Raw genomic sequence first — 22,030 nt, forward strand, 5'->3', positions numbered from 1 at the left:
CCATTCCAATGCCAATCACTCTCTCTGACAACAACTTCCTCCTCACATCCAGCCTAGACCTGCCCTGGCACAGCTTCTGTTGCTGCTTGCCTGGCAGCAGAGCCCAACCCCACCTGGCTACAGCCTCCCTGCAGGCAGCTGCAGGCAGCAATGAGCTCTGCCCTGAGCCTCCTCTGCTGCAGGCTGCACACCCCCAGCTCCCTCAGCCTCTCCTCACAGGGCTCTGCTCCAGGCCCCTCCCCAGCCTTGCTGCCCTTCTCTCAACACCTTCCAGCACCTCAACATCTCTCTTGAACTGAGGAGCCCAGAACTGGACACAGCACTCAAGGGACCCAGGAGGTTCCAGCGCAACATGAGGAGCAACTTGTTTGGTGTGAGGGTGCTGGAGGCCTGGAGCAGGCTGCCCAGAGAGGCTGTGGAGTCTCCTGCTCTGGACTTCTCAGGCTTCTCTGTGTTCCTGAAAGCAGAGCCCAGAGCTGCCTTTGCTTCCCAGGCAGCAGGCTCTCAGCACAGCAACCTTTCTCCTGCTGCTGAAGATAGTCCCTCTGGCTCTTGCTTCAGTAACAAACCTGCATCTGAAAGGAACCCTAACGGCCACTTCCTTGGTTCTGGGCCTCTCTGGGTTAGGATGCTGAGCAATGCACAGCAAGGGGAAGTCAGGCTTCACCCCATGGGAGTCCTCTCGTTGCAGGTATGAGCAAGCCTACCTGACCAGCCTCATCGCTCTGCACTCCGAGGAGGCCTTTTGGATTGGCCTCTCAGGCACAGCAGAGCAAGGGATGTTCCAGTGGGTGACTGGAGAAGGAGTGCTGTACACACACTGGAATGAAGCAATGCCTGGTACTCTGCCCCTGCACTCAGTTCTGTGTTCTATCTGTAAACCCAAGAATAGAATCATAGAAGCTCAGAATGGGTTAGGCTGGAAGGGAGCTCAAAGCTCAGCCAGTGCCAACCCCATGCCACAGGCAGGGATACCTCCCACTAGAGCAGGTTGCTTAAGGCATCATCCAACCTGGCCTTGAACACCTCCCTGGGCAACCTGTACCAGTGTCTCACCACCCTCAACCTGTGCCAGTGTCTCACCACCCTTGCTGCAAATAACTTCTTCCTAACAGCCACTTTCATTCTCCTCTCTGCCACTTCAAACCCATTCCTCCTCCTCCTGGCATCACCAGACCTTGTCAATAGTCCCTCCTCAGCCTTCCTGCAGCCCCCTTCAGATCCTGCAAGGCCACTCCAAGCTCTCCTGGAAGCCTTCTCCAGGCTGCACAGCCCCAACTCTCTCAGCCTGTGCTCACAGCAGAGCTGCTGCAGCCCTCTCAGCATCTTGGTGGCCTCCTCTGCACTGGCTCCAACACTTCCATGTCCTGCTTGTGCTGGGGGCTGCAGAAGGGCCCCCAGGACTGCAGGTGGGGTGTGAGGAGAGCAGAGCCAAGGGGCAGAATCCCCTCCCTTGCCCTGTGCCCACACTGCTCTTGCTGCAGCCCAGCACAGGGTTGTGTCTGGGCTGCACTCACCCTGCAGGCTCCTGTTGAGCTTCTCCCAGCTTTGCTAAAAACAAATTGCTGATGAGACATGCAAGCAGGTTCCTGTCTTTGATGCATGTACTCAGCACCCCTGAGACCACAGCTCAGCACACCTGAGCACTGCTGAGACCACAGCTCTGCACAGAGTGTGCAGTAGTGAGGACTACGAGAAAGAGTCTGAGATGCTGGAGAGTGCCTGGAGGAGGGTGGCAAAGGGTCGAGATGAGGAGCAGCTGAGGGCTGTGGGGTTGTGTAGCCTGGAGGGAAGAGAGCTGATGGGAAAGCTTTCTGCTCTCCACAGCTCCCTGGAGGGAGGCTGTAGCAAGATGGGTCCCTCTTGCCATGTAATACGTAACAGGGTGAGAGGAAACAGCTTCAGGTTGCAGCAGGGGAGGTTTATTAGGCAAAATGTCTTCACTGAAAGGTGATTAAAGCACTGGAACAGGCTGCCCAGGAGTCACCACCTCTGGAGGTGTTTAGAAGACCACTTTGGGATGTGGTTTAGAGGAGGACTTGGCAGTGTTAAGTTTACAGTTGGACTTGGTGATCTTAAAGGTCTTTTCCAACCCCAATGATTCTACGACCCTGTGAGTTTCTATGAGGCCATGAAAATGTTTCCTTTCTGCCTGTTCCTTGCTCACAAGAGCAAAATCAGACTGAGTGAAAAGAGTGAACCCTCCTAGGCTGGGCCATGCACTGCCAAACCCTTGCAATGAGTGGCAAAGAAAAGAGGCAGGAGAGGTGTACCCACTTGTAAAGTCTCTCAAAGGGAAGAAAAGGTCACAGAGTGGCTTAGGTTGGAAGGGACCTCAGAGAGCATCTGCTCCAACCTCCCTGCCATGGGCACCTCTCAGCTAGGCTTGGTGCTCAGGGCCTCATGCAGCTCGGGGGGGGCTTCTAGCTGCCTTCCAGTACCTGAAGGGATCCTACAGGAAGGCTGCAGAGGGACTTTTCCCTGGTTCCATCTGTCCTGCCCTCAGGCTCTCCCCCGACCGCTTATCCTATTCCTTTTCCCTAGATACAACTCTCATTTCTTTAGATGACTGTGGTGGTTTGGGTGCTACCTGCTGCCCCCTCAGCTGAGCTGGAAATGGAATGCAGCTTTAGCTTCACAGCTTAGCACAAGGTACAGGCAGGCAGTTACAATGGTTACAGCTACAGAAGCACCAGATGGAAGCAGATAGTTGCAGTAGTTACAGCTACAGACAGACATAGACAAGGTAAAGGGAGTACAGAAACACAGCAGCCCTCCCAGAAACCAGAGTCCCCAGCAGGGGCTCCCAACTGCCCTTCCACCTCCTTCCCACCCCTCTGCCTTAGCCCAGACTTTGCCTTATGCTCAAGGTGAGTTTGCAGAATCTGCCAGGGGAGGTAGGAAGCAGAAGGATGAGTTACACAGCAGGTTAGGGAGAGAGGGAAGTGCAGCCCCAAAGCCAGAGAGAGACTCCCTTATCTGTCTTTGTGTTCTTGTTCTTATCCATCTCAGCAAGCCTCTGAGTGCAGCAGCCATCAGCACTGGTTCCTTTTCACAGCCTGGCATCTAATTCCTCTCACTGAAATATCCCAGCTAGGCTCAAACTGGCACAATGACCAATCCCACCCCCAACATACTCCATTTACTTAATTTGGCTGCAGAGAGACTTTTGCTGAGGGTGTCTAGAGACAGGCCAAGGGGCAATGGTTTGGAGCTGAGGCAGAGCAGGGTTAGACTGGAGCTGAGGAAGAAGTTCTTCAGTAGCAGAGTGGTGAGACTCTGGCACAGGCTGCCCAGGGAGGCTGTGACTGCCTCCTCTCTGAAGATGATGAAGGATTCCACTTGCTGGTCGTCTTCTTTTCACAAAGCCCTTCCTGTGAGCAGGCTGAATTCCTCTGTGCACTGAACATTTCAGCCTCCTGGCTGACATGAGCTGGGATAGAGCCAAGGGAGCTGCTGTACAGAACCTCTCCTTCTCTTTCACACCCCCTGCCCCCAAGGGAATGGAGCTGGTTGTGTGGCCCTGAGGACTGGAGCTGCAGCTGGGCTGTGGGATGTGCAGCACTGTGACATCAAAGCAAGATTCCTCTGCAAGAAACCAGCTGAGAAAGTCACTCTTCCTCCTGTTCCTGAAACCTCTCCTGATTCCATATGTCCTCTGGGTTGGGACACAAGCAACAGCACTGATTTATGCTTCAGAGTAAGTAGAATTCATCAGCAAGTGTGCAGATGACACTAAGCTGGGGGCAGATGTGGCTGGGTTGGAGGGCAGAAGGGCTCTGCAGCAGGACCTTGACCACCTGGACAGATGGGCAGAGTCCAAGGGGATGGGGTTCAATAGCTCCAAGTGCAGGGTGCTGCACTTTGGCCACAGCAACCCCATGCAGAGATACAGGCTGGGGTCGGAGTGGCTGAGAGCAGCCAGACAGAGAGGGATCTGGGGGTGCTGATTGATACCCGCCTGAACATGAGCCAGCAGTGTGCCCAGGTGGCCAAGAGAGCCAGTGGCATCCTGGCCTGCATCAGGAATGGTGTGGCCAGCAGGAGCAGGGAGGTCATTCTGCCCCTGTACTCTGCACTGGTTAGACCACACCTTGAGTACTGTGTTGAGTTCTGGGCCCCCCAGTTTAGGAGGGACATTGAGATGCTTGAGCGTGTCCAGAGAAGGGCAACGAGGCTGGGGAGAGGCCTTGAGCACAGCCCTACGAGGAGAGGCTGAGGGAGCTGGGATTGGTTAGCCTGGAGAAGAGGAGGCTCAGGGGTGACCTTATTGCTGTCTGCAACTACCTGAGGGGAGGTTGTGGCCAGGAGGAGGTTGCTCTCTTCTCTCAGGTGGCCAGCACCAGAACAAGAGGACACAGCCTCAGGCTGTGCCAGGGGAGATTTAGGCTGGAGGTGAGGAGAAAGTTCTTCCCTGAGAGAGTCATTGGACACTGGAATGGGCTGCCCGGGGAGGTGGTGGAGTCGCCGTCCCTGGAGCTGTTCAAGGCAGGACTGGACGTGGCACTTGGTGCCATGGTCTGGCCTTGAGCTCTGTGCTAAAGGGTTGGACTTGATGATCTGTGAGGTCTCTTCCAACCCTGATGATACTGTGATGCTGTGATACTGTGATACTGTATTAATTCTTTCCCAATAGTCCTACTAATGAGACAGAAGAGCACCAAAGAGGGTGTCTAAGCTTCAGATATTGCACAGATAGAGCAAACTCACAGAACTCTTCACAGACATAGACCTTGCAGTGATCTTTCAGCTCCTGAAAGGGGCTGCAGGAAAGCCAGGAAGGGACTTTGAACAAAGAGCCACCACCAAAGGGTGATGGGGACAAGTTGGCACTGGGGACAGAATTGGACTGGATGCCAGAAACAAGAAATGGAACAAACTCCCAAGGGAGGTGGTGGATTCCCCTGCAGCAGGCAGTGTCATGGCCCTGCTTGCTGGGCTGCTGAGACAGCTCATGTCAACTCCAATCTTACCCTGAAAGTCTGGACAGGAATAGTCCTTGGGGTCCCTTCCAACCAGGATGTTCTATGCATCTATGATGGGATAAGAGGCAATGGATTGAAGTGTGAGGAGGGCAGATGTAGACTGGAGAAGAGGAAGGAGTTCTTCATGTTGAGGGTGGTGAGACACTGGCAGAGGTTGAGAGTGGTGAGACACTGGCAGAGGTTGAGGTTGGTGAGACACTGGCACAGGTTGCCCAGGGAGGTGGTGGAGCACAGAAGCACCCAATGTGATCAAAGATCACATTGGGTGCTTCTGTGCTCCACCACCTCCCTGGAGGTGTTCAGGACCAGGCTGGATGAGGCCTTGAGTGACCTGTTCTAGTGGGAGGTGTCCCTGCATGTGGCAGGGGAGTTGGAACTGGCTGAGCTTGAAGGTGGCTTCCAACCTAAACCGTTCACTGAATCTCTGTACTCACTGCAGCCCTGTCAGTGCTGCAGAGGTGATGCAGCCAGCAGCACTCCTGAGTCCCTGTTAGAGATGGCAACTGCAGTGCAGTTCACAGAGCCACAGAACTAAGCAGGCTGGAGGTGACCTTTGAGATCATCGAGTCCAACCTATCACCTAATTCACTAAACCATGGCACTAGGTGTCTCACTAACCTTCCTCTTAAAGACTGGCTGCAGGGCTGAGCTCAGAGAGTGGTGGTGAATGGTGCTAAATGCAGTGGGCAGCTGGCACTAGTGGTGTGCCCCAAGGATCAGTGCTGGGCACAGTCCTGTTCAATATCTTTATTGATATCTGGAGCAGGGGATTGAGTCCAGCATCAGTGAGTTTGCAGATGACAGCAAGTTAGGAGCAGCTGTGGAGCTGTTGAAAGGTAGGAGAGCCCTGCAGAAGGACCTGGACAGGCTGGATGGGTGGGCAGAGGCCAATGGGATGAGACTGAACAAGGCCAAGTGCAGGGTTCTGCACTTTGGCCACAACAACCCCAAGCAGCACTACAGGCTGGGGCCAGAGTGGCTGAGAGCAGCCAGGCAGAGAGGGAGCTGGGGGTGCTGGGAGAGAGTAGGCTGAAGATGAGGCAGCAGTGCCCAAGTGGGCAGCAGAGCCAATGGCATCCTGGGCTGGCTCAGGAGCAGTGTGGGCAGCAGGACAAGGGAGGTTCTTCTGCCCCTGTGCTCAGCACTGCTCAGGCCACCCCTGCAGTGCTGTGTCCAGTTCTGGGCTCCTCAGTTCAAGAGAGATGCTGAGGTGCTGGAAGGTGTTTGGAGAAGGGCAGCAAGGCTGGGGAGGGGCCTGGAGCACAGCCCTGTGAGGAGAGGCTGAGGGAGCTGGGGGTGTGCAGCCTGCAGCAGAGGAGGCTCAGGGCAGAGCTCATTGCTGTCTGCAGCTGCCTGCAGGGAGGCTGTAGCCAGGTGGGGTTGGGCTCTGCTGCCAGGCAGTGAGGGACAGAAGAAGGGGACAGAGTCTCAAGCTGTGCCAGGGGAGGTCTAGGCTGGATGTTAGGAGGAAGTTCCTGGCAGAGAGAGTGATTGGCATTGGAATGGGCTGCCCAGGGAGGTGGTGGAGTGGCTGTGGCTGGAGGTGTTGCAGCCAAGCCTGGCTGGGGCACTTAGTGCCATGGTCTGGTTGATTGGCCAGGGCTGGGTGCTAGGTTGGGCTGGCTGAGCTTGGAGCTCTCTGCCAACCTGCTTGATTCTGTGCTTCTGTGTGACCTCCAGGGACAGTGACTCCTCTCTGGGCAGCCTGCTCCAGGCCTCCAGCACCCTCACTGTAAATAAGTTTCTCCTCATGTTGAGCTGAATCCTTCTATGTTCCAGTTTGTAGCTGTTGTTTCTTGGCTTATTACTGCTGACCTCCAAAAAGAGCTTGGCCCCAGCCACTGACCCCCACCCCTCAGCTATTGAGAGACTTTGATCAGATCCCTCTCAGCCTTCTCCTCTCCAGCCTAAGCAGCCCCAGGGCTCTCAGCCTTTCTTCACAGCAGAGCTGGTCCAGTCCCTTAGCATCCTCACAGCTCTCTGCTGGGCTCTCTCCAGCAGGTCCCTGTCTCTCTGGAACTGGGGAGCCCCAAACTGGACAGTTTTGCAGGGCAGAGCAGAGGGGGATCAGAACCTCCCTAGAGCTGCTGGCCACACTTTTCCTGATGCCCCCCCAGGCTGCCACTGTCTCTCTTGGCCACAAGGCACATTGCTGCCCCACGCAGAACTTGCTGCCCACCAGCACTCCAGGCTCTTTCTCCACGGAGCTGCTTTCCAGCAGAGCAGCCCCAACCTTCCCTGGTGCCTGTGCTTTTAACAGTGTTCTGCTTGGACCTGCAGGTGTTTGTGAGAGAAAAAGACCAAAAGAAAACCTGGTTTGAAGCCCAGGATTTCTGCAGGCACATTGGGGGAGACCTGGCTGCCATCAGAAGTGAAGAAGAGCAAATGGTGATAGAAAACTCCATCAGGTAAGTAAAGCAAAGAGCATCTGCTCCTTGCTCCTTTGCTGTACCAGAGCACCAGACAGGCATGAATCTCACCCAGAGGCACATGAAATGCCTCTTGCTCTCCTCACCTCATCAGAAGAGCCAAGTCAATGTTGGAGGTGAGGAAGGCATTTTCAAAGCCTTTCTTTTTCAGTTCTTCAAACATATCTTCTGCAAAGGCTTTAAAGTAAAATATAATTCATAATGCAATGGAAATAGAAGTGAAAAAGGAAACCAATCCAACAGCCAGGCTGGTGTCATGCTTCTCCTTCTGACACAGGTCCAGGCTCCTTTCACTGAACCTAACAGGCCAAGGAGAACCTTTCCTGAGGCAAAGAGCACCCCGAGCACAGCAGCAGGGCTGAGAAACTCTCTGCTGAGTTTTCAACACAGCCATTGCCAAAGCAGACCATTCTGAGGCAGGAATGTCACTGCCTTGCTGCTGGGACCTTGCTGACTGACAGCAGCCTGGATGTCCTTTAGCATTTCTCCTCTGTTTGCAGCCTCTGCTGGCTGGGACAGTTCTTGCCCCTTGCCAGCTTCAGCAGAGCTAACCACTTGCATCCTTCTTCCCCAACACATTTGTTCCCACTCTAGGAGAAACTCCCAGCCCTCTCAGCCTTTCTGGATGGGTTTGCAGTGCCTGGATCCTGATGGTGGGCTGGCCTGGAGTGATGGGTCACCAGTGAGTGCTTCACCTTGCTGCTCTCTTTCCCTTCTGACTTTTTCACTCTCAGAGCTTTTTCCAAGACAAGTGTGGATGTGAGTGGGATAGGAAGTGCCAGATGAGGAACTCTGACTCACTGGGGAGCAAAACTAGAAGTGGGTAGCTGCGGATTGGATGTGAGGAAGAAGTTCTTCACCATAAGGGTGCTGAGACCCTGGCACAGTTAGCACAGGGAGGTGGTGGAAGCCTCATCCCTGGATGTTTTTAAGGCCAGGCTGGAAGTGGCTCTGAGCAACCTGATCCAGTGTGAGGTGTCCCTGCCCATGGCAGGGGGGTTGGTGCTAGATAATCCTCAAGGTCCCTTCCAACTCTGACAGTTTTGTGATTCCATGATCTGTCTTGCTGGCTTGGAAAAGAAACAGGCCAACAACCCCTCCCCAGCAGTGGGGATATGGAGTGCTGGTGATAACCTAAATGGCAAATCTGTGGGAGCCACAGAAGCATAGAATGTTAGGGGTTGAATGCCCCTCCAGAGGTCAGCCTGCCCAACCCCCCTGCCACAGCAGCATCACCCAGGGCAGGGCACACAGCAACACAGCCAGGTGGGCTTGAAAAAGCTCCAGAGAAGGAGACTCCACAACCTCTCTGGGCAGCCTGCCCCAGGCTCCAGCACCCTCACACCAAACAAGTTGCTCCTCATGCTGAGATGGAACCTCCTGGGTCCCAGCTTGTACCTGTTGTTGCTTGAACTGTCCCTGGGCAGCACCATACAGAGCCTGGCACCTTCATCCTGACCCCCACCCCTCAGCTACTGAGAGACATTGATCAGATCTCCTCTGAGCCTTCTCTCCAGACTAAACCAGCCCAGAAAGCACTGTCCTTAATTTTCACAGCCTCTGGTGATATATTGCCACATTCCCATGCCTTGCTATCAGTTTCTAACCTCATTTGATTCCAGTTTCCATGGCACTGCAGAGTCTGTGAAGTGCTGTGTAATCCCAGAGCCTTCCTCTTTCCTTGTGGAGTGACTCTTCTGCTCTAATGGCCCACACGAGCTGCTCAGCCACAGGAGGAAAGCTTCTCCAGGATCACAGGCAGGGACACCTCCCACTGGAAAAGGTCACTCAAGGTCTCATCCAGCCTGGTCCTGAACATTTCCAGGGGGGTTGTGGAGCACAGAAGCACCCAATGTGATCTTTGATCACATTGGGTGCTTCTGTGCTCCTCAACCCCCCTAGGCAACCTGTGCCAGTGTCTCACCACCCTCAACCTGTGCCAGTCTCTCACCACCCTCACTGCAAACAACTTCTTCCTAACAGCCACTTTCAATCTCCCCTCTGCCACTTCAAACCCATTCCTCCTCCTCCTCTCATCACCAGACCTTGTCAATAGTCCCTCCCCAGCCCTCCTGCAGCCCCCTTCAGATCCTGCAAGGCCACTCCAAGGTCTCCTGGAAGCCTTCTCTTCTCCAGGCTGCACAGCCCCAACTCTCTCAGCCTGTGCTCAGAGCAGAGCTGCTGCAGCCCTCTCAGCATCTTGGTGGCCTCCTCTTCACTGGCTCCAACACTTCCATGTCCTGCTTGTGCTGGGGGCTGCAGAGCTGCACCCAGTATCTTCTCTTTCAATCCAGAGCACAGCTTTTGTGCCCTGTGTCCTGAGAACACAACCAAAGCTGTGTTTCTCCTGCAGGTGAGCTATAAGAAGAATGGGCATTTTTACAGCCCTGGCTTTGAATGCTGTGGAGCCATTAATGAGGAGAGTTCCATGGCATGGATTGCTTGGCACTGTGAGCACAGTCACAGCTGGGTCTGCCAAATCAAGAAAGGTAAGGTAATTTGTACTCCAAGCTCCCACCTGGGGAAGTTTAAACTCAATCTCATGCTACCAAGAGAAGTAATTCTGCAGGTTGCACATTGCTGTCAAAGTGGGTTGGATTCACACAGTTTGGGTAAGGAAGAATAGGTCAAGGCACATCAGTGCTGTCAGAATACACTTACACTGTTAATGGCAGTGTCTTGTCACAGACTCATAGAGTCAAGCAGGTTGGAAGAGAGCTCCAAGCTCAGCCAGCCCAACCTAGCACCCAGCCCTGACCAACCAACCAGACCATGGCACTAAGTGCCCCAGCCAGGCTTGGCTGCAACACCTCCAGCCACAGAGACTCCACCACCTCCCTGGGCAGCCCATTCCAATGCCAATCACTCTCTCTGCCAACAACTTCCTCCTAACATCCAACCTAGACCTCCCCTGGCACAGCTTGAGGCTGTGTCCCCTTCTTCTGTCCCTGGCTGCCTGGCAGCAGAGCCCAACCCCACCTGGCTACAGCCTCCCTGCAGGCAGCTGCAGGCAGCAATGAGCTCTGCCCTGAGCCTCCTCTGCTGCAGGCTGCACCCCCCCAGCTCCCTCAGCCTCTCCTCACAGGGCTCTGCTCCAGGACCCTCCCCAGCCTTGCTGCCCTTCTCCAAACACCTTCCAGCACCTCAACAGCTCTCTGCAACTGAGGAGCCCAGAACTGGACACAGCACTCAAGGGGTGGCCTGAGCAGTGCTGAGCACAGGGGCACAAGAACCTCCCTTGTCCTGCTGCCCACACTGCTCCTGAGCCAGCCCAGGATGCCATTGGCTCTGCTGCCCACCTGGGCACACTGCTGCCTCCTCTTCAGCTCCTCTCTCCCAGCACCCCCAGCTCCCTCTCATGCCTGACTGCTCTCAGCCACTCTGGCCCCAGCCTGTAGAACTGCTTGGGGTTGTTGTGGCCAAAGTGCAGAACCCTGCCCTTGGCCTTGTTCAGTCTCATCCCATTGGCCTCTGCCCACCCATCCAGCCTGGCCAGGTCCCTCTGCAGGGCTCTGCTACCTTCCAACAGCTCCACAGCTGCTCCTAGCTTGGTGTCATCTGCAGAGTCACTGCTGCTGGACTCAATCCCCTGGTCCAGATCATCAGTAAAGATATTGATCAGGGCTGGGCCCAGCACTGATCCTTACGATGGTTATGATGAAATCCTGTGGGAAAACAACCTTTAAAGGTGACATTTCTTGTCCAGTTTTATAACTCTTGGCCTTGTAAGTTTGCAGAAGCATCACTCCAGCATCCCAGTGGGTGTGGAAATTCCTCATCCCCAAATGCTGGTGGGATTTTGGTCCAATGTAACTCTTCACAAAGCAGATTCACAAATGAGTTCACTCACTGAATGTTGAATGATGCAAAGAATTTTTCACCATCTGAATTTCTTGTTCAGCTACAAAAAACTGTCAAGCCTCTCTTGTGGCTGTGCTAAGGATACCAACCCTAAAATCAAATATCTTCACTTCTTACTTTGCTTTTAGAAGCAAATTCTAACCCAGACTAACTTCAGCCCTCTGAGGCAGGCAGCACTCAGGAAGTACAAGAGGCACACAGCACGAATCTGGCAAGACAGAGGCTTGGGTCAGAGTGGCTGGGAAGCAGCCTGGTGGGAAAGGAGCTGGGGGTGGTGGTGCACAGCAGCTGAACATGAGCCAGCAGTGTGCCCAGCTGGTCAAGAAGGCTTCCAGCACCCTAGGTCTGGAGGGCACCGTGCAAGGAGCAGCTGAGGGAGCTGGGGGTGGTCAGTGTGGAGAGGAGAAGGCTGAGAGGAGACCTCATTGCTCCCTGCAAGGAGGCTGGAGTGAGGCTGGGGTTGGTCTCTTCTCCCAGGTAAGCAGAGATAGGAGCAGAGGAACTGTGCTGGAGCTGTGCCAGGGGAGGGTTGGGCTGGAGATGAGGAAAAAAGAGTGGTGAGGGGTTGGGACAGGCTGCCCAGGGAGATGGTGGAGTCCCCACCCTGGAGGTGTTGCAGAAGCTGTAGCTGTGGTGCTTCAGGACAGAGTGCAGTGGCCTTGGTGGTTGGGTTATGGTTGGGCTTGCTGATGTTAAAGGTCTTTCACAACCTGAAGGACTCAGTGGCAGTCTGGAATGCATCTGTTGCTCCCTGCACATCCACTTTCCCTCTGCACTGTAGATTCCATACCAACATATTCTGCTTTTAAGATGTCAAAGATGAAAGCCTGGCAGACAGTAGGACAATCTCTAATGGAATGCTTGCACTGGAGTGACCTGTTCTGGTGGGAGCTGCTCCTGCCCATGGTGGGGGGTTGGAACTGGATGAGCTTTGAAGTCCCTTCCAAAGCATTCTGTGACTCTTCAGCATTGCTGAACCATTTCACACCTTTATCTCTTTTTTGTTCCATTTCCTTACAGGGACCCCCTCAAAAGCAGAGCCTGCTCCTTCTGCCAGTAAGCTTCTGTGCATGGTCTGCTAGCTGAAGGGTGGTGCTGGGCAGCAGCAGCAGCCCCGTGTGGGAGCTCTGCAGCAGGCTGCCTCCCCTCTGTGTTGCAGTGTATGGAGTCACAGCGGAGGGCTGGGTCGTGCACGGGGACCAGCAATACTTCTTCAGCACAGAAAAGGCCTCTGTGAAGCAAGCCAGAACGTTCTGCAGGAGCAGCCATGGGGATCTTGCTACTGTCAGCAGCAGCAGCCTAAGGAAGTTCCTGTGGAGATATGTAAGGGGAGCTGGGCTGGTGGGCAGCGTTTATAGCCTGCTGCAAGCAGCTGTGCAGAGCAGGAGCATGGGGTTCAATACTACAGAATCACAGCAGCATGCAGGCTGGCACAGCCCCTCAGGAGCACCAAGCCCAAACCAGAGCCCTGCTCTACAAGATCCACCTTAAACCACAGCCCCAAGCACCACATCCAAACCACCCTGAAACACAGCCAGGCTGGGGGACTCCAGCACCTCCCTGGGCAGCTCATCCCAGTCCCTGACCACTCTCTCCAGGAACATTTTTTTCCCTAATGTCCAATCTAACCCTCCCCAGCCTCAGCTTGAGGCCATTCCCCCTTGTTCTGTCTCCAGTTAGCTGTGAGAAGAGCCCAGCAGAAGCCTCTCCCTCAGGTAGTTGTAGACAGCCATGAGGTCTGCCCTCAGCCTCCTCTGTTTCACACTGACCATCCCCAGCTCCCTCAGTCACTCCTGGTAGGGTTTGTTACCACGTTTCAGCAGCAGCAGATTCACATGAGCAGTGCAAAGAAACCAACCCAGAAACTTCTGCAGAGCAAAGCTTCTCTTCAGGAAAATAGATGGAAAGCAGTTTAGCACTTGCTGGGCTGGGCATGTCCTTGTCTGCTCTCAGCTAGAGTCCATGACCAACTCTGACGAGCAGTGAACCATCAGGGATCAGTGCTGGGCACAGTCCAGTTCAATGTCTTTACTGATGATCTGCACAAAGGGATTGAGACCTCCATCAGTGAGTTTGCAGCCAACACTGAGCTAGGAGCAGCTGTGGATCTGTTAGAGGGCAGGAGGGCTCTGCAGAGGGACCTGTGCAGGGTTCTGCACATTGGCCACAACAACCCCAAGCAGCACTACAGGCTGGGGACTGAGTGGCTGAGAGCAGCCAGGCAGAGAGGGAGCTGGGGGTGTTGGGAGAGAGGAGCTGAAGAGGAGGCAGCAGTGCCCAGGTGGGCAGCAGAGCCAATGGCATCCTGGGCTGGCTCAGGAGCAGTGTGGGCAGCAGGACAAGGGAGGTTCTTCTGCCCCTGTGCTCAGCACTGCTCAGGCCACCCCTGCAGTGCTGTGTCCAGTTCTGGGCTCCTCCATTGCAGAGAGATGTTGAGGTGCTGGAAGGTGTAGAGAGCAGGTCAGCAAGGCTGGGGAGGGGCCTGGAGCAGAGCCCTGTGAGGAGAGGCTGAGGGAGCTGGGGGGGTGCAGCCTGCAGCAGAGGAGGCTCAGGGCAGAGCTCATTGCTGCCTGCAGCTGCCTGCAGGGGAGGCTGTAGCCAGGTGGGGTTGGGCTCTGCTGCCAGGCAGCCAGGGACAGAACAAGGGGACACAGCCTCAGGTTGTGCCAGGGCAGGTCTAGGCTGGATGTTGTTAGGAAGTTGTTGTCAGAGAGAGTGATTGGCATTGGAATGGGCTGCCCAGGGAGGTGATGGAGTCCCCATGCCTGCAGGTGTTTAACAGGAGGCTGGATGAGGCCCTTAGTGCCAGGGGTTAGTGAATGTGAAGGTGCTGGGTGCTAGGTTGGACTCGATGAGCTCAGAGCTCTTTTCCAACCTGCTTAATTCTGTGATCCTGTGACCAGGTTGTCCCTGCAGTTCCCAGTAAAATCAAGCTCTTATGTTCCACTTTTGAAGCCAGCCTTGCCCTTGCCCTTACTGACTGGGCAGCATCATGCACCACAATGGTGGTGAGACCCTGGCATGGGCTGCCCAGGGAGGTGGTGGAGTCTCCATCCCTGGAGGTATTTAACAGGAGCCTGGAGAAACTCCCCTATGGGCACTGGCTGGGAGAGTTGGGGCTGTTCAGCCTGGGCAAGAGAAGGCTTCAGGGAGATCTCAGAGCAGCCTTCCAGTACCTGAAGGGGCTACAGGAGAGCTGGGGAGGGACTTTTGACACGGGCTTGGAGTGCTAGGGTGAGGGGGAAAGGATTGAAGCTTGAGGAGGGCAGATTAAGACTGAGAGATTAGGAAGAAATTCTTTCCAGGGAGGGTGGTGAGACACTGGCACAGGTTGCCCAGGGAGGTTGTGCCTGCCCCCTCCCTGGCAGTGTTCAAGACCAGGTTGGACAAAGCCTTGACTGACCTGGGCTAGTGTGAGGTGGCCCTGCCCATGGCAGGGGGTTGGAACTGGCTGATCTTTAAGATCCCTTTCAACCAAAATCCATTTTATGACTCTAGGAGACAGCTCTGCTGGGCACATGCCAAAGCTGTGGCCCAGGCATGCCAACAATGTACTAGCAGGAGGCTTGCCTCAGGCCTCTGCACAACCCTGCTTGCTTTGCTAGCTCCAGAGGAGGCACACAGCCTCCTCTCTGGTTCACACTGGTAGATGGTTGCCTTTTTATGTGGGAAAGGACATGAAATGCAGCACCTGAAGGGGACCTACAAGCAGGCTGAGGAGGGACTGGTCAAAAGGGCCTGTGGGGACAGGATAAGGGCAATGGTTTGGAACTGGAGCAGGGCAGGGTTAGGTTGGACATCAGTTCTGCACAGTGAGGTGCAGTGGTGAGACCCTGGCACAGGCTGCCCAGGGCTGTGGTTGAGATCCCATCCCTGCAGATATTCAAGCTCAGCCTTGCTGTGTCCCTGTGCAGCCTGCTCTGGTTGGAGGTGTCCCTGCTGCCTGCAGGGGGCTTGGACAAGATGCCCTTGGAAGGTGCCTTAAAACCTGATGCAAGCTGTGACTCTCTGAACCAGTTACACAACCTCCATTCCTCTGCTTGCTCCCATAACACAAAAAGCACACTTTTAATATTAGACAACTACTAAGCCAGGTTGGATGAAGGCTTTCAGCAACCTGGTCTGGTGAGAACCCTCCCTGACCATGGCAGGGGGATTGGGACTGGATGATCATTGAGGTCCCTTCCAATCTAAACCATTCTGTGATCTGAATGTCAGAAAGCATTAACTAAGAGTACACATTTTTGTCCCTAGGTCTTGAAAAATGGCAAAGAAGAGTCCTACTTCATAGGATTAACTCAGCCTCATTATCAGCAGCTCAGGTATGTAGATCAGCTACAGCAAATCCATAAAGGAGCAGCTGGGGCATAGAATCAGCCAGGTTGGCAGAGAGCTCCAAGCCCATCCAGCCCAACCTAGCACCCAGCCCTGCCCAACCAACCAGACCATGGCACTAAGTGCCCCAGCCAGGATTGGCTTCAACACCTCCAGCCACAGAGACTCCACCACCTCCCTGGGCAGCCCATTCCAATGCCAATCACTCTCTCTGACAACAGCTTCCTCCTCACATCCAGCCTAGACCTGCCCTGGCACAGCTTGAGGCTCTGTCCCCTTCTTCTGTCACTGGCTGCCTGGCAGCAGAGCCCAACCCCACCTGGCTACAGCCTCCCTGCAGGCAGCTGCAGACAGCAGTGAGCTCTGCCCTGAGCCTCCTCTGCTGCAGGCTGCACACCCCCAGCTCCCTCAGCCTCTCCTCACAGGGCTCTGCTCCAGGCCCCTCCCCAGCCTTGCTGCCCTTCTCTCAACACCTTCCAGCACCTCAACATCTCTCTTGAACTGAGGGGCCCAGAACTGGACACAGCACTGCAGGGGTGGCCTGAGCAGTGCTGAGCACAGGGGCACAAGAACCTCCCTTGTCCTGCTGCCCACACTGCTCCTGAGCCAGCCCAGGATGCCATTGGCTCTGCTGCCCACCTGGGCACTGCTGCCTCCTCCTCAGCTCCTCTCTGCCAGCACCCCCAGCTCCCTCTCTGCCTGGCTGCTCTCAGCCACTCTGGCCCCAGCCTGGAGTGCTGCTTGGGGTTGTTGTGGCCAATATGCAGAACCCTGCACTTGGTCTGGTTAAATCTCATCCCATTGGCCTCTGCCCACACATCCAGCCTGTCCAGGTCCCTCTGCAGGGCTCTCCTACCCTCCAACAGCTTCACAGCTGCTCCTAGCTTGGTGTCATCTGCAAACTTACTGATGCTGGACTCAATCCTCTGCTCCAGATATCAATAAATATATTGAACAGGACTGTGCCTAGCACTGATCCTTGGGGCACAGCACTGGTGCCAGCTGCCAGCTGGAAGTGGCACCATTCACCACCACTCTTTGAGCTCAGTCCTGCAGCCAGTTCTTGACCCATTCCAGAGTGAGTCTGTCCAAGCCACGAGCTGGTGGAAGCTTTGCACTGCTGGAGTTCTTTCCTGAGGGCTCAGTGCAAGAGCTGGACACTTATTCAGAGAGCTTTATTGCCTATGGAATGGCTTCACTGTTTCAAACAATGCTTTGATTGGGCATAGAGGAATCCATGTCTAACCAAAGTAAAGATGGGGCCATGCAAGGTTGTCATAGGGTAAGGTCTTTTAAAGCTAATGGAGACTGAATTGAGACACAGACTAAGCTGCACTTTTAAAAAGACATTATTCATTGTTTTCCAGTGAAGTGAGCTGAGGTCCTGAGTGGGTGTAAGGTGAGGTGGGCAGCTGGCCTGGCACCTCTGGCTGTTCAAGTACTTCCTTTTCACAGCCTTGAATCACAGAGTGCCAGGGGCTGGAAGGGACCTCCAGAGCTCACCCAGGCCAGCCCCCTGCCACAGCAGCATCACCTACAGCAGATCACACAGGAACACATCCAGGTGGGGTTGGAATATCTCCAGAGAGGGAGACTCCACAGCCCCCCTGGGCAGCCTGTGCCAGGCTCTGTCACCCTCACAGGGAAAAAAAATCCTCCTCATGTTCCCATGGCACTTCCTCTGCCTCAGCTTCCACCAGTGCCCCTTGTGCTGGCACTGGGCATCCCCCAGCAGAGCTGGCTCCAGCCTCCTGGCACTCACCTTTGCATCCTTAGCAGCACTGCTGAGGTCCCCTCTCAGTCTCCTCCTGTGCCAGCAGCACAGCCCCAGCTCCCTCAGGCTCTGCTCCTAACAGAGCTGTTCCATTCCCTTCAGCAGCTTTGTGGCTCTGTGCTGGGCTCTCTCCAGCAGTTCTGTGGTCCTCTTGACCTGGGGGGCCCAGGACTGGACACAGCACTGCAGATGTGGCCTCAGCAGGGCAGAGCAGAGCAGAGGGGCAGGAGAACCTCTCTGGACCTACTAAGCACAGCCCTTCTCATCTACCCCAGAGTGGCACTGGCCCTCCTGGCCACCAGAGCACACTGCTGGCTCGTGAGCACCCATCCATTAGGACCTCCAAATCTCTTTCTCCTCCTTAGATTAAGTAGCCTCAAACTGCACCAGGAGAGATTAGATTGGATATGAGGAAAAATGTTTCTACTGAAGGAGTGGTCTGGCATTGGAACAGGCTGCTGAGGGAGATGGTGGAGTCCTCATCCTTGGAGGTGTTCAAAAAACACAGAGTCACAGAAGGGTTCAGGTTGGAAGGGAGCTCAAAGGTCACCCAGTTCCATAGGCAGGGACACCTCCCACTGGAACAGGTCACTCAAGGCCTCATCCAAGCTGGCATTGAGAACCTCCCTGGGCAACCTGTGCCAGTGTCTCACCACCCTCAGCCTGTGCCAGTCTCTCACCACCCTCAACCTGTGCCAGTGTCTCACCACCCTCAGCCTGTGCCAGTGTCTCACCACCCTCAACCTGTGCCAGTCTCTCACCACCCTCACTGCAAACAGCTTCTTCCTAACAGCCACTTTCAATCTCCCCTCTGCCACTTCAAACCCATTCCTCCTCCTCCTCTCATCACCACACCTTGTCAATAGTCCCTCCCCAGCCCTCCTGCAGCCCCCTTCAGATTCTGCAAGGCCACTCCAAGGTCTCCTGGAAGCCTTCTCTTCTCCAGGCTGCAGAGCCCCAACTCTCTCAGCCTGTGCTCATAGCAGAGCTGCTGCAGCCCTCTCAGCATCTTGGTGGCCTCCTCTGCACTGGCTCCAACACTTCCATGTCCTGCTTGTGCTGGGGGCTGCAGAACTGCACCCAGGGCTGCAGGTGGGGTGTGAGGAGAGCAGAGCAAAGCCAATGCACTGAGGGGCATGTTTTAGTAGGCACAGCAGTGTTAGGTCAGTGGTTGGACTTGATGTTCTTAGAGGCCTTTTTCCAGCCCAGAGAATTCCAGGATTCTAGGATTTTTAGCATCCTAAAGTAGCTTTGCCTGAAATGTTTGTGTTTTTCAGCTGGATGGATGGCAGCCCAGTGCACTACACAGCCTGGGCACAGGGGGAGCCCAGCTTCTCCCACGGGGTGGAAAACTGTGTGGTCTTAAATCGAGAGGATGGTGAGTTCCACAGCTCCTTGCAGCAGCTCTGCTGTTATGGGGCTGCTCTCCACGTTTGTCAGAAGGACAAAGCATATCCTGGCAGCTTGCAGCCATTCTCTGTCAGCACTCTGGGAGACAGCACAGAACTGGCAGGGCTGGAAGGGACCTCAAGGGTCACGCAGCTCCAACCCCCCTGCCATAGCAGGCACACATCACACTAGATCAGGTTGCCCATTCAGCCTGGCCTTAAAACCCTCCAGGCTTCCAGTAGCTCCCTGGGCAGCCCATGCCAGGGTCTCACCACCATTATGGTGCATGATGCTGCACAGTCAGTAAGGGCAAGGGCAATGCTGGCTTCAAAAGTGGAACATTAGAGCTTGATTTTACTGGGAACTGCAGGGACAACCTGGTCACAGGATCACAGAATTAAGCAGGTTGGAAAAGAGCTCTGAGCTCATCGAGTCCAACCTAGCACCCAGCACCTTCACATTCACTAACCCCTGGCACTAAGGGCCTCATCCAGCCTCCTGTTAAACACCTGCAGGCATGGGGACTCCATCATCTCCCTGGGCAGCCCATTCCAATGCCAATCACTCTCTCTGACAACAACTTCTTCCTCACATCCAGCCTTGACCTGCCCTGGCACAGCTTGAGACTGTGTCCCCTTGTTCTGCTGCTGCTTGCCTGGCAGCAGAGCCCAACCCCACCTGGCCACAGCCTCCCTTCAGGTAGCTGCAGACAGCAATGAGCTCTGCCCTGAGCCTCCTCTGCTGCAGGCTGCACCCCCCCAGCTCCCTCAGCCTCTCCTCACAGGGCTCTGCTCCAGGCCCCTCCCCAGCCTTGCTGCCCTTCTCTCAACACCTTCCAGCACCTCAACATCTCTCTTGAACTGAGGAGCCCAGAACTGGACACAGCACTGCAGGGGTGGCCTGAGCAGTGCTGAGCACAGGGCAGAAGGGCTGCCCTGGTCCTGGTGGCCACTGGTCACTGCTGGTTCAGCTGCACAGTGTCCTATTCCCATTACCAGCAGGCTGGGCTTTCAAGTACTTCGAGTGCAGCTAGCAAAAGCCCAGAGCACACAGGGGGCTCTGCATTTTGTTGTGTGTTCACAGATGATCTCTTACTTTACACTTGCATGTTTCAGTGTGACACAGCTTGTTCAGGTGAGCTCCTCTCAGACCTCATGAAGTGACCATAACAACCATCTTGAATGTCTACCACAGCCACAGTCACGGCAGGACCAAAGCCCTCCTGGAAGCAGTGATGTTGGGAGGCAGAGCTGAGCTGAAGCATATTACAGTATCATAGAATATCTGAGTTGGCAGAGCCCTCCAGGCTCACCCAGCCCAAACCCACACCCAGCACTGCAGCCTCAGCACTAAGCCATGGCCCCAAGCACAGCTCCACAGGCTGCTGCAACACCTCCAGGGTGCAGCACTGCAGCACTGCCCTGGGCAGACACTGCCAATGCTTGAGAAGCCTTCCAGGGCAGAAAGATTCCCTAAGGTGCAGCCTGAGCCTGCCCTGCCTGGGCAGCTTGGAACCATTTCCTCTGCTCCTGGCCCTTGGCAGCAAGCAGCAGAGGCTGCCCCCTGCTCACTGCCCCCTCCCTGCAGGCAGCTGCAGAGAGCAATGAGCTCTGCCCTCAGGCTGCTCTGCTCCAGCCTGCACCCCCCCAGCTCCCTCAGCCCCTGCTCAGCCCCAGCTGCTCCAGGCCCTTCTCCAGCCTGGCTGCCCTGCTCTGGACATGCTGCAGCCCCTCAGTGTCCTCCCTGCAGCCAGGGGCCCAGAGCTGAGCACAGCACTCGAGCTGTGGCCTGCCCAGTGCTGAGCACAGGGGCATGATCCCACATTCCCAGATTCCTTTTGGAGCTCCAAGCACAGAAGCCAGCACAGTCTCCCACTTGTAGCAGCTGCCTGCAGCCTCTGTGGGAGGAGGTGGTCAAAGCTCACACAGATCAGTGTGATCAGAGCAGTGCCCCAGGGACTCCACAGGATTCAGTGTGCATTACACCAGAGAGCTTTGCTGATGGTTCTGGCTCCATTATGCAGTCTGGAGCACAGAGCTCACACCTCCTCATTAGCATCATTGGCAAGAACCTCCCAGTCTGTTACATCCCCCCACCTTGCTCTCCCCATTGAGGTGTCCACTTACCTATCCTCCTCCACAGGTGAGGTATTTTGCAGCTGTGAGAGCCAAGGTGGAGGTGCTCACATTGCCTTCCCACACCCCCTCCCTTCAGTCCTGCTCAGAGTCTCACTGCCCACATTTACCTCGGTTCCAGGCCTGTGGAATGATGTCAGCTGTGGTTTTCCCAATGGCTACATCTGCCAGAGGCACAAAGGTGCTGAAAACAGGACACATCTCTCAGCTGTGTCTGCACCTCCTGGAGGGTGTCCTGAAAACTGGATTCTGTTTAAAAACCAGGTATGGTACCTCTCATGTACACATAATGATATTGGTCCTTGGGAAGGAAAACACAGGAAGAAGGGTAGGGAGGAGGAGCCAGGGAACTCCAGGCCAGGCAGTCTCACCTCTGTGCCGGGTAAGAGCATGGAGCAGATCCTCCTGGAGGCACTACTGAGACAGGAGAGCAGTGGAGAGGTGATTGGGTACCATCAGCATGGCTGCACCAAGGGCAAATCCTGCCTGGCAAACCTGGTGGCCTTCTATGAACAGGTCACAGCATGAATAGATGAGGGGAGAGCAACTGATGGCAGTGACCTGGACCTGAGCAAGGCCTTTGGCACTGTCCCACACCACAGCCTGGTCTCCAAGCTGGGGGCACATGGGTCTGAGAGGTGCACCACAAGATGGACAAAGAACTGCCTTGATGGCTGCACCCAGAGTGGCTGTCCATGGCTCCATGGCCAAGTGCAGGCAGTGACAAGCAGAGTCCCTCAGGGATCAGTCCTGGCACCAGTCCTGTTCAGCATCTCTGTGGGTGCCATGGACAGAGGCACTGAATGCAGCCTCAGCAGGTTTGCTGCCCACACCAAGCTGTGTGGTGCAGCAGCCAGGCTGGAGGGCAGGATCCATCCAGAGGGACCTGGGCAGGCTGCAGAGGTGGGCACAAGCCAAGCTCAGGAGGTGCAACATGACCAAGTGCAAGGTCCTGCAGCTGGGTCGAGGCAATGCCAAGCACCAATCCAGGCTGGGCAGGGAGTGGCTGGAGAGCAGCCCTGAGGAGAGGGACTTGGGGGAGCTGCTGGAGGAGAAGCTCAACAGGAGCCAGCAGTGTGCACTTGCAGCCCAGAAAGCCAAGCAGAGCCTGGGCTGCAGCAG

The 22,030-nt window shown here is 55.3% G+C and overlaps 1 protein-coding gene across 1 annotated transcript in view; it reads left to right on the plus strand.

Annotated features, from left to right (window-relative positions):
- The window catches only part of LOC135185516 (macrophage mannose receptor 1-like), a 66,888-nt gene that overhangs the window by 24,199 nt on the left and 20,659 nt on the right, over positions 1–22,030 (plus strand). The window contains exons 11-20 of the mRNA XM_064162271.1: positions 692–840; positions 3,501–3,700; positions 7,266–7,393; positions 8,009–8,096; positions 9,768–9,903; positions 12,296–12,331; positions 12,435–12,598; positions 15,530–15,597; positions 18,662–18,762; positions 21,030–21,172. Coding sequence (XP_064018341.1) covers positions 692–840; positions 3,501–3,700; positions 7,266–7,393; positions 8,009–8,096; positions 9,768–9,903; positions 12,296–12,331; positions 12,435–12,598; positions 15,530–15,597; positions 18,662–18,762; positions 21,030–21,172 — 1,213 coding nt within the window. The remainder of the gene's footprint in view (positions 1–691; positions 841–3,500; positions 3,701–7,265; positions 7,394–8,008; positions 8,097–9,767; positions 9,904–12,295; positions 12,332–12,434; positions 12,599–15,529; positions 15,598–18,661; positions 18,763–21,029; positions 21,173–22,030) is intronic.

This window comes from Pogoniulus pusillus, chromosome 23, assembly GCF_015220805.1.
Source record: "Pogoniulus pusillus isolate bPogPus1 chromosome 23, bPogPus1.pri, whole genome shotgun sequence".
In the NCBI taxonomy this organism is placed as follows: domain Eukaryota; kingdom Metazoa; phylum Chordata; class Aves; order Piciformes; family Lybiidae; genus Pogoniulus; species Pogoniulus pusillus.